This window comes from Rhinolophus hipposideros (genome assembly GCF_964194185.1).
Source record: "Rhinolophus hipposideros genome assembly, chromosome: 8".
NCBI lineage: Eukaryota > Metazoa > Chordata > Mammalia > Chiroptera > Rhinolophidae > Rhinolophus > Rhinolophus hipposideros.
This window is the reverse complement of record NC_138054.1, coordinates 71,201,407-71,213,946: the sequence shown is the minus strand read 5'-3', so window position 1 is coordinate 71,213,946 and position 12,540 is coordinate 71,201,407. Positions and strand designations below refer to the sequence as shown.

Below are 12,540 nucleotides of genomic sequence, written 5' to 3'. Positions count from 1 at the left end.
GTTCCCTAGGAATGACAAAGGAATCTCAGAATGCCAACTCCATGAAGGCAGAGACCAGGTCTGTCTTACTCACCACTGCATTTCTAATGTCTACGATCATAGGCACCCAATAAACACATTTTGAAGGAAGGAAGGGACTAACTCTGTAACTTCTAACACAAAATCCAAATCCAGCTCCAGTCAAAACATTATCCTGACCAAAAGACAGAGCCAACCTGGCCCAGCACAAGGCCTTGCCCCGCATGGGCACATCGTCAGTGATGCAGGAAATGAACCAGAGCTGAGGGCCAGGTGCTGTCATGGCAGCAGAACAGAGTCCTCTGTTCTGCTAAGCACTCTGCATGAACATTTTATTTAATCCTCACAAGAATCCTACGAGAGGCACTGTCATTCCCATTTTGTAGATGAGGAACCTGATGAAAGGTGGGTTTCAGTAACTCCAACCAGTATGTAAGAGAACCAGGACTCAGATTCAGGCTTGTCTGACTCCCGAGTCCATCAATGCTCCATGCTCTTGACCACTCCGCCTCTTGTCTCTTGCTCAGCTGGTGATCAAGGGCAATTCTTCTCTCTAAAATGTATCCAGTAGTGTCTGGAATCAAAAGTGGTTAAAGGATCTTAACCACATGGGCTGACTTTTCTTAAGGAAGCTCTTGGATGAAGGTTCAGAAAGGAAGTCCAAAAGGCAGGCCTTCAAACCAAGAGCTATGCATTTTGACCCAAATTCTTCACTACTACTCACCTGAGAATAAATGTCCAGACACTAACCACACAATAGTCCTTGCTCATGTTCCTGCCAATTCCACTCAATGCCTTGAAATGGAAGCTGTTCCAATTAGTAAGATTTTTATACAGTCTCTAAGATTTTTATCAATCTCTAGTATAAGCCAACAGGTCTTGCTTTGGCCCTGCAATTATTACTTTGTTTTTATAAACTCCTCTGCCACCTTATTATTTTCTCCCTTGAAGAATTCCTGAGGAGAGTCAATTTTAAAAAGTTTTCAAAATTGAATTGGATTTACTGCCCAATTATGCTATTTCCTTATCCCTCTTCATTTTGTTAGGAAATAAGTTTTTGTTTGCATAATGTTTTTAAAGGGCAAAAAGAGAAGGACTTAAGATGAGTATCTTTCACTGAAGAGTAATTAAGCATGAGACAATTACTTCATTTCACTGGGAAAGAGACTAACTTTAGAGGATTCTGATTTGCCTTACTTAGCTCAATTAAATTGCAATATAACAAGATATACACACTTGCTCAAGGCTAGCTGAATTTTAGAATCAAAAAGCTTGCATGGTTTGTGCTAACAGCCAGAAAACTCTACCTTCCCCCAGCTGCCATGTACTCAAGTCATTATCCTACAATCCGAGGAGACAGATTTAGGATTAATAATGTATTACTTTCCTGTACTGCAATGTAGTTAAGAATATAGGACAGTTTGGCAGGAAAAAGTTCCTGCTAAAGGCTCATTGCAATGAGATATAGTCCATTAGTCATCTACCTTAAATTAGGTGCCCAACAGATATAAGAAGAGCAGGGGCATAATGCCACCTAAAAAGTCTCCTGAAAATGCTTTTCTCCTGAAGACCAATGCATGTTCAAAATATATTATTCTCTCAAAGGAAAAAGATACCACTTGGTCTAACACAACAGGGGCTACAGCCCTTAAAGTACTACCAAAGGGTAAGGGTAAAGGAAGAAAATGAGTTCAGGTGCCTTCTGTCTGCCAGGGGCAAATACATGCAATTATGAGATCAAAAAGAATGACAACTTGTGGCAAAAAGACCTCTTGCCACGCCAGGAGCTTCTTTGTCCCATCTGCAGTCTCTGTGGGGTTTGAGGGTGATAATTAATCTCACCCAGAATTGGGGATTAATTTAAAAATAAAACATGGCAGTTAGAGGTAGATGGAGACCAATATCACCTTTGTAAGAAGCAATCAGGTGACTGGAGAACACAGCTTAGATGGACAATCATAAATGGGCTTTCTAATGCTTTCTAATATTTTCCTATGCTGAATTAAACTTACCCAGTTGGATAAATGCAGGCTGTTCTGGCATGGGCAGACCAATGAGAGTATGGCAGGGAGAGAACACATGCAAATCCTAAAGACTAGCCATTCCTTACAACAGGATTCTTTCCCAGCCTCACCCATCAGAAAAATCAGTCTTCCATTCTCTTTCTCTGAAGAAAGCCAGAGAAAAAGTGGGAAAAAAGAGCAAAAATTTCCTTCCAAATATTGTTCCCTCCTAGGAAGCTAAGTGCCCACTTAATGGGCTAAGATTGGAAAGTAAAATAGGAAAGAATGATTCTCCTTAACATGTATATTCCAAGGTCGTGCTATTTCTAGTATTATCTTTAGGTTAACCCAACAAATGTTATTGCTACCTACTATGTAATAGACACTAGGTATGTAATTATGAGTACGTTTCATGAAGCAGACACAAAAGCAAGTAATCATAGTAGACTTCTGCTCCCAGCCTTATTGGAATAATTGGTACCAGACTACATCCACCATAAATAACTATAAAACTGGACAGAATGTACAAAGTAACTGTTTTGAGAACTTAACAAGCAATAAAAGCTACAGTCCCTAAGACAGGAAGACTTGAAGTGAGCCCTACAATCGCCTAGTTCTCTGTTAAAGGACAACTTCCTAACCAGGGCACAGAAAGCCGGAACCCAAACAGAACAGAGGGATCTCACTGAGCCCAAGAAGCAGAGATCTGAGTTTGGCTATAGTCTGAGTGGTGAGACACTGGAGAGGAAGGAGCAGTGAAAAGAGGGGACCCCAGAAATCCATTGGGAAGGTCCCGTGCCAGGCTGAGGGGTGGGATGTAAAGGCACAGGGCAAGACCACCTGAACGAAGTTTATTAGATAGTAGATGCTGAAAGGGAAACAGAATCACCAGAGGACAAGCAGTGCTGGGGGAAGGAGGTAGGAGCATTTCGGAGTTTCAGCTCGGCCAGAGCAAAGAAATCACATCAACACTGTAGAGCAGCAGATGCCAGAAAGGCCTCACCTTAGAGTAGGTCACACTCGAGAGAAAGACCTACTCTGAACCTCTCCTCACAAAGCATAAAACCTCACGGTATAACATGGTATAAGACAGAGATGTACAGACACTATGAGAATATAAGAACAAGTTCAAACCAGGGGCCTCAGGGAAAACAAAGGAGCTCATGTTTACCTGAATCGAATACATCAAGCACAATGATAACAACATAGGGAGAGGAATGGAGCACTCTGCCTGGAAACATGAGATGGAACGCCACGAACAATGATTTGAATGTGGAGGAGAGAAAGGAGTACAGAATGACTCAGGGATTTCTACTTCAGAATACAAGTGGAGGTGGTCTTTTCACAGTACTAGGAAATTAAAGAGAAGGAAGAGGGGGTAAAAGATCATGGGTTCAGTTTCACTATGTTAAGTTAGAGGTAGCTATGAGACATCCAGTTGGAGACGTGTGACATTGAGGTGACTATGTGGTCTAGAGCCCAGAGAGAAGTGAATGAACTATTATAGATTTGGGAGTAGTGAGCACACAGGTTACAATTTTGGGGGGAAATGAGATTTCCCAAGGGAGAGCGTACAAGATTGAAGAAAGAAAGGATAGAAACAGAACCCTGAAGAACAAAACATTCAAGGGACAAGCTAAGATGGGAGTGAGGGAAGAATAATTAGAAAGCTCAATGCATCACCTGGAAGGCAGGTGTAACTTAAGGCAACTGAGGAAAGGGTCTCAAGAAAAAAGTATGCAAAGGTGTCTGATGCAGCACAGATGTTAAGCAAGGCAACAAACAAGTGAAGGTCTCCAACTAGGAGGGTCACTGGTTAACCTTAGCGAAAACCAAGGTTTAGGCAGAAGTCAAGACCTCACTGGATTCAGAGAACAGAAGTGGGAGAATGGGGACAGCACATGTACTCCGCTCTTTCAGAAAGCTTTCCTGGCTGGGCAGACTAAGTCAAGGACCTAGCTAGAGATTCCTAATAAAGAACATGCCTGGTTCAATAAATACTTGTTGAATGAATACGTAATAATAATAATAATAATAATAATAATAATAAAAACAAATCTCATTGTTTTACCAGTGCTGTTTCTTACTGTGTCTATCGGCAAACTGGATATGTATTATGCACAAGCAAAGTTCCATTTCTTCCATGAAGCCCTCCCTGATTTTTCTAAACTTCAATAATTTCCTCTACTATAATCAAAAAGACAGACAATAGCAAGTGTTAGCAAAGACATGGAGAAACTGGAAGTCTCATACATTGCTGGTGGAATGTAAAATGGTGTAGCTGCCGTAGAAAACAAAAAGTTAAAGAGCTACCATGTGATCCAGCAATTCCACTCCTAGGTACATAAACAAAATGTGGTATAGCCATACAATGGAATATTATTCATTATTCCATGAAAAGGAATGAAATACTAATACATGCTGCAACATGAACCTTGAAAACATTATGCTAAGTGAAAGAAGCCAGATATAAGACCACACACTGTATGAATCCATTTATAGGAAATGTCCAGAATAGGCAAATCCACAGGATCAGAACGTAGATTAGTGGTTTCCAGAAGCTAGGGGGAGTGACTGCTAATGGGTACAGGGTTTCTTCTGGGATGTTAGGAAAATGTTCTAGAATTAGATATTAATAGTTATATTATATCTCAACTTAAAAAAAAATGACCTCCTTTAATCTCTTACTACAGAACTCCTAAATTCTACCCATCTATTTAACACTACTGCTAAATAGATTCGTATTGAGTAAAATTTCTCTCTTCAGTGCGAGAGGTTCCTTGAAGACAGACAGCCTCATCAATTTTCTCCTGGACTACTTGATTCACTTCCTAATAGATATCCTTACCTCTAGCCCCAGCCCTGCCCTCCCCCTCCCCTTTCCATTTTCTTCCCATCCCCACCATTATCATTCTTCCATATTCCAGCAAAAATGATCAGAAATTTACCAGTATTATTCTTATGCTTAAAATTTTCAATAGCTCCCAATTCCCTAAGGCAATGATCTCCAAAGCAGAGTGTTTTCAAGAGTTGCACAAGACAATCACTGGGGTATGAAAAAAAACATTAAAACTTCGTATTTGTTTTTAGTAGATCCCTTCAAATTTTTGTTTTTGGCATCTCATACACATAAGACATTAGTACAATGGTACTTGTTATTATGTATAAATACACATATACTGGAGTACATCCTCAACTTTTTTATGGATTAGAGTACGTAATCAAGAAAATTTGCAGACCACCTACCTAAAAAAATTAAAATCAAAGCTTCTTCGTATAGTATACCAGATCCTTCATTACCTGGCTACCATCTACCTCTCAGGAGCTCTCATTCAAGCTTTGCTCTTTATATTCCACAATACTAAGCTGCTTCCAGATTTTCTGCTACATACCAGGCTGTTTCACACTTTTGTGCCTTTGTTCTTACATTCCCATTGCCTGGAAATACCCTTCGAATCCTTCGAATTCAACCTTCAAAAATCTGTTCAGGCATCAGCTTGTCTGGAGAGAATTTCTCAGTTCTCCCCCATCACCTCTAAGCTGAATATTTCCTCTCTGGTTTCAGAAGCACTCTGGGCACTGCATCTCTCTATCTTTTCACTTACGACATCATAGTATTTATGTATCTATCTCCTCATTAAACTGGGAGTTCTTCCAGGGAAGAAACTGTACTCATCTTTATCACCCTTATCTCTAGCCTAAAGTATAGACTCCTAGTGAATTCTCAAAAACTGGTCCTGAATTGAGTCCTTTTTCTCTATACTCAAAACAACTATGTAATCCACTTCCCAGAAGCAGGGGAGCATCAGTAAAAGTTTTCATAGCCAATTTTTAGCTTCAGGCCCACATTAGCCTCAGTGACTCGTTTTAGGTTCCCAAGGCCGGTTCAGACCCTCTCATCCCTCACACACATGCACACGTAACTTTCAGATGTACACATTCTTTAGATCTGTTAATATGTTATTATTTTTACCAGATCTTCTAGTCTCAAAGGCACTGTGTCTCCTTAAGGTACCTTCATATACCTCTGCTCTGATTGTGTTGAGTCTAAACTTTAACTCTCAAATGATGGACTATGTTGACTTTAAAGTTTAATTCTCAAAGCACAGTTACCCTTATTGCTAATTTATTAATTTACTCAGTTAACAAATATTTTCATGGTGCATCTACTATGTGCCCAGCTGTTGGTTCTTGCTAGGAATACCTGGCATAAGTAAAAGAGGCAAAGTCCTACTTTCAGGAAGCTGACAGTCTATTGCAGGAATTTCCAAATTTGGGGGGGTCACCTCGTTTGTCTCCAAATACTGATAATCCCCATGTCCAAAATGCTATTTTTCAAGCCATTTAACAATAACATTAAAATAGTGGTTCAATGGCCCACAAGGAAAACACAGAGAATCTTTTATCAAATTGTTATCACTGTTTTCTAGCAGTGGGTTTCAGCATTGAACCCAAAAGCAGGAATAAAACAGAAGCTCATCATATGTAAGCCAGAGTGTGCCTGGGCTCTACCTGAGAGGGAGTAAACTGCTAAGTGGCAAACAGGAATGGTAATAACTGGAGAGCTGCCTGATTCTGATGAGTTTTTCAGCAATAATCCATACACTACATGAGCTAAATGACAACAGCAAACAATCAAGAATGTATTTTATCAAGGAAAACTTAAGAGCACAGGTAAAAACTGAACAAACTCATGTGTAGATAAATACTGACTCAGGCTACCAACAATAGGTTTCTGCTGTGTTGTTGTTGCTTTTTCAGGTAGGATTTTCCACCCCCTTGTTTAAAAAAAAAATAAAGTTATACATGTACACTGAAAAAACATCTGGAATACAAAGCATAAAGAGATAATTCCACTATTCAAGAAATACGTAAACGTTTTGTTATGTATCTTATTTCAGACTATTTTCTGTTATATAAAAATATTTTTTTCTTTTCACAAAATTGGCACTATAATGAATATGTAGTTATGTGTCTTTTATCACTTAACACAGGAGCATTTTTCCATGTACTTACTCTTCTAAAATATTAATTTTGAGGTTAGATAATATTCCACGTGGATATGCCATAATTTCCCCACCCTTCTATTGCTGGGCAGTTGTGGCAATGTTTTGCAACATAGAATAAATGAGTGTTAATGAATGCTCTCATTCACATCCAAATATGTCCTTGAGATATAATCCTGAAAGGGAAATTACTAAATCAAAGGACATGAACTTTTTTTTAAAGATCTTGATATTTATGCCAAAAAACTCTGTTCAAACTCCCCAGCACAATATGAGAGCAACCACATCATCCCTAGATATTTTTGCATTCATCTTCGTCAATATGATAGATTAAGAAGGTTTTCTCATTTTAATCTGCAGCTCTTTGGTTAGTAGTAAGAATGAACATTTTTTTAATTTTTATAAACAATTTTAATTTTTTATTTATTTATGGTACTCTCTATGTCCTTTATTCATTTTTTGTTAGGATATTGTAGGTTTTTTAATTAATAAGAAAGTTCTGATAAATTAAAATACATGACAAGTCCATCATGCGTTGTTTGCATGTTCCCTCAGTTTGAACAAACATGGTTCTTGGTTCTTCCATGGTAAAAGCTCCAAACTTTTCTAAAATGACAGTGGTATAATCTAATCTCCACCAGAACCACTTATAACAATATCACCTTTGCACCTTTACACTCAATTTACTCACTAGAGTGCTGTTTTTAAGCACCAAGCTCAAGGAATACTAAGACTAGCCCAATGAACCCATAGGACTAAGTCTAGCCAAGTACTAGGTTGAACAATACAGTAACACTCGGAAATGCTTCTTCCTTCTCTGTACTTGGAATCCCTCAAATAACAAGCTGCTTATAAGAGTTCAGGGTAAAAAAAAATGTCTTTGGTCCTCCAAAAGATCACCTGTGGCTGGGAGGCACAGTTGCAGAAGAAAAAGAGCATGAGCTCAGAATGGACAAACCTGGGTTTAGAATCCTGGCTCTGTCATTTCTTGCTGTGTGACCTTGGTCAAGTCATTCTGCCCCTTGGGGCCTCAGTTTCCTTATCTATAAAATGAGAATAAAACTATCTGTTTTAGGGTATGAAGATTAAATGAGATAAGATATGCAATGTTTATAAACAGGGGTCTGATGTGTGGTAGATGCATTTCAAAAAAATGTGGTCTTCCTACTCTGGTGGTACTAAATCAGTTACTTATTTAATTCAAATGATCTTACATAAAATGTTGGCTTGAAATAGCTGTCCCAGCAAAGCATCATCCAGTTAAAAAACATTTAGGTCAGCTTTCTGTCAACTGCAATTTCCACTGCTACAATTATGCAATCATCAACCACCACTGCAAGACAACAAAAGCCCCAAAGCCGATGTTACTGAAATTGCTAAACACAGTAATTACTTGACTCTCAAGATCATGACCACCAATTCCTTTAGGACAGCAACAGAAACCTTTGTAATTATAGGAGCAAAAGGCTGATTAGTTATCCCAGAGAGTGGTCTTCACAACAGAAGGCTTTTGGTCACTGCCCAGAACGGCAGCATACTCAGAAGTCTTTTTTAAATCGCTATTTTCTCACATTTCATACTCTGAAAGAAAACAATGTCAGCAAAAGAACTGAAAGAAAAAAAAAAGACAGAAAGAGGATATTCTTTGAAATTTAGCCTTCTTGGAACTCTTTTCTGGCAAGAGATTCTAGCCTGGTAAAATAATCTCTAGGAGGAAAGCATACTTTATGAAATCTATCAGCATAATCCCTTTCTATGGAAAAAGCAAGGAACACATTCTCCCTGTAAGTATTGATTCCTTTGGGAAAGGAAAGGAAGCAGAGTATCATTTACTAAGCACCTATGTTCAGAGTGCTGTACTATATTCTTTAATTGTATTATCTCTGAAATCAAGCTCTGAGTCAGGTTTTATCTTGCTCCAGGTTTTATTGTTATTAAGTGGAAACAGCCAGATCCAGGTCTGTCCAACTCTGAAACCTTTTTCTTTCCATTACACCTTCATCAAATCTCAAAATGATCATTCCAATTCTCCCAATTTAAATTTCAGTTCCAAAACAAAAATAAATAAATCCAACTAAGTGTCCACCAATAGGACGTTTCTGTCAATTAGCACACTGCTTTTCTGCCTCCTACTAGTCTTTAAAATGAACTGCAGGTCTCACACAAAATGCCCTTTTTCAAAATCTTAAATATATAAAGAAAATGGTACCTGTTGACAACCACAGAGCACTGAAGCAGAAGCAAGTATAAAACAGGTACAAGTTTCTCAACCACTTCACAGATGTCTGCCAACAAAATCCTGATAAAATCCAGGAAGCAGGGCTTGGCTTGACTCCCAGCCTCTTCTCCATGGCCTTCCACACAGGCGGAACCGGTCCACTAGAAAAAGAGAAAGAGAAAAAATTTTATGCCAAGTAATTAGTAATTGATTCCTGAAAATGTGGAATGCTAGAGACTGTGATAGATTGGGGGGAGGAAATATTTCAAGTTTGCCTTTTACTGCTCATCTCTGCCCATCAATTTTAAACCTGAGCTTTGACATAACCTGTAATTATCAGCATAAAAACACAGCAAGAAATGTGAAATGAATCCACTATAAAACTGGAACACTTTATATTCCATTATTTTCTAATCTAACAGTAAAATCATCTATGTGGAAGAATGGAAAGGGTAGCCGCCTGAAAAAGAGAGCTGAGTTTCAGTTCCAGTTCTACTACTAACAGCTTTGTGACTTTGACCCAACACACTTTCTTATTTGTGAAGACGTTGGACCTGTATAGCTGTGTTTTTAAAAAAAATGTAATGTGATTGTCTTTAAGTAGACATGCACTCTCCAGTTTGCGATTGTCCCCACCACTATTATCTTAAAAACCTATCCAATTTATAGTTCAGTGTCACCTCCCTGACACCTAGAATCACATGCAAGTCCTGACTTGAATTCATATATACATTCAACAAATATTTACCCAGGCCCTATCATGTGCCAGATATTGTGCTGGCGACTCTAAACTCTAGAGGCTGTTTATGTCCCTTCCAGAAGAAAAAAAAATGATTTCCCATCAGTTTCTTCTCTTTTACACAACTTCCTATAATATATAAAGTATTATATAAATTTTGGCAACATTATGAGGGTTGATTGAGTTCTGAAGAAGCAATTCAAAAGTCTTCTGTCCTAAATGTGTACCTGTCATCCCTGGCAAATAACACAGACTGACAACCCCATCCACGGCTAGCATATAGGGAGATTCGCATTCCATGGGTCTGATATCAAAACTGACTAATACCAGGCAACAGACACACACCACCTGCAAAACTGAGGTACAGCCTCCCCAACAAAACGCTTTCACTGAGCCTTAAGACCTCATCTTTCTCCTTCACATCCATCCATTCCTATTTCTAGTTGTTTTGTAGTTGTACGTTAGGGAAAGGTGGTGGGTCAACCAGAGACATGCTCATGAGATTAAGAAATAGAGCCTACGTTAGAAAGTATATCCAGCAACTTCTCTAGCCTCCCGAGATGGAAAGGGTGTGTATGTGTGTGTGTGTATGTGTCTTATCCAACACATTTCTGCCTACCACAAAAGGATTTTAAGCTCAAGGTGACTCAACATGTGTCATCAATGTAGCGTATGACAGGTGGGCGATAGGAGCATTGAACAAATGAATAGGTTTTGAAAACGGGAGTAATAAACACCACGGATTAGCAAGCTGATTAGAAGTACAACGTCTTACAAACCAGGCATAAGACAGAGGGAGAGCTGTTTTCCTGTGAACACCAAACCGGTCATTCCTCTGAAACCTACAACGGCCCAACCGCACAAATCACTGCTAGGGTCCAGTCAAAGGCTTGCGGACTAGAGACCCTTCACCTTCACCAACAGCACTTCACCAAGATCCAAATGGCTGGTTATAAAATCAAAGGGTAACAGCCCGGGAAGACAACACACACCCCCACAATACTTGACAAATGAAAATCAAGAAAAGCTTGCAATAGTTCTGGCATGTCGGGCGTTACCAGTACATCTGAAATAAAAGCACTCTCTGTTGCAGCAGCTGTTCAGACAGAGCAGGGGGTAATGTTTACTTAATACTTCAGGTTGATGGGGAATGTGTCACAGTTCAGTCTGTCAGCTACCTACGTGGAACTCCATTTATGTACACAGCGATAAGACATGTTTGAACGACCACAGAGCAAGTCTGAAACAGCCTCTTCAGCTGGTGTGAGCAATCAAGAATAAAGCTCTTTTTTGAAAAAAGTCTGATATTTAGGAAAGTTACGGAACAGACGGCCATGAATAGCTTTGCTTATATTTGCAGACGTTGTTTCCCAAATAGCTGAAAAAAAACGAACAGACTGTTCTGGGAGGTCGTCTTTTCCGTTTGGTCCTGGCTTCCCGTCTGCTAACCACCTAAGAACGCACCAAGCGTCAGCTTAATGCTCTGCACCTACTGCATCTATTGTCCGCTGGGCACCACCACCCTGAGATGAGAGCGGGCAGAGCTTCCCTGGAACCCCGCCTGAGGGGTCCTCTTTTGACTTCATTTCACTTTTGTGCTCCCTGCAGCCACCACAGGACCCCTCTGGGGGGCAGTTTTCCAAGTCCTGAATAAGGCAGATTTCACACCGTCCAGGAGCCTTCGTGCTCAGCCCCGCCCCCCTTGTTCTGCATCAACCATCTCGGTGGGAACACCACACACCGGAGACAGCAGCGAAGGGCGAGGCTGCAGACGCCGAGGCAAGCAGGACAGCAGCGCCCCGAGCCCGAGCTGTCTGTCAGGGGATGGAGGGACCTGCGGGCCCAGGCCCGAGCCCGACAGCAGCAGGGTTCAGCCTGGGACTTGAGCTCCGCACTTGTAAAGCCAGAAGCAGATGGCTGCCCTAGCCGGGCCAGGAGCGCCACCTCCGGGTCCCAAAACCCGGCCAGTGCACCCTCAGAAATAGCCCGTCCCTCTTGCCCCTCCCCTGAGCTCGTGGTCCTCGGCCAGGCAGCCAGCCGCCTCCGGCCACCTACCCGGGCTCAGGGCCACACAGCGGGGCCCCAGCTCTCGGGAGCCTCCGCCTCCTCCCGGTCCATGGGGTCGGGACCCCAACTTTCGCTCCCCTCACCCGGAGGAGGAGGAAGTGGAAGAAGGTAGTGCAGGCTCCCCACCCGGACAGCTCCCTGTCGCCTCAGCCTCCCCGGACAGCGACCGCGGCCGGAAACGCCGCCTCCTCCCACCTCACGGGCTCAACCCGGAAATACACTCTTCAGGCTAAGCAAGCCCTCCTGCACCCCCCACCCCCGGAAGCTCAATCCCAGCCGCGAGCCCGAGGGGGAGGAGGGGCAGTGCTGGAGGGGTAGAACTATGCACGAGCGAAGGAACCTGAGCCTTCACGCTGTCGCCTCCCGCTCTCCAGAGGCAGTCTGCGCCTTCGCCTGCCCTGCGCGAGCCCTGGGCCCCAGACTCGGGCAGTACCCTCAAGCAAGATGGCGGCAACGGCAGCACCCCTCACGGCTTAGCGCCCCGCCGTG

The 12,540-nt window shown here is 41.5% G+C and overlaps 1 protein-coding gene across 3 annotated transcripts in view; it reads right to left on the bottom strand.

Annotated features, from left to right (window-relative positions):
- The window catches only part of KIAA0319L (KIAA0319 like), an 86,927-nt gene extending 74,430 nt beyond the window's left edge, over window positions 1-12,497 (bottom strand). The window contains exons 1-2 of one of the 3 annotated variants that reach the window (XM_081057545.1): window positions 12,392-12,497; window positions 9,237-9,406 (exon numbers count right to left, since the gene is read on the bottom strand). In XM_081057545.1, the coding sequence (XP_080913671.1) occupies window positions 9,237-9,378 (142 nt within the window). In that variant the 5' untranslated portion in view covers window positions 9,379-9,406; window positions 12,392-12,497. Of the gene's footprint in view, window positions 1-9,236; window positions 9,407-12,039; window positions 12,250-12,391 lie in introns of those variants that run through there. The other 2 variants (XM_081057544.1, XM_081057546.1) reach the window with 2 other exon arrangements.
- Window positions 12,498-12,540: the final 43 nt, after the last annotated feature.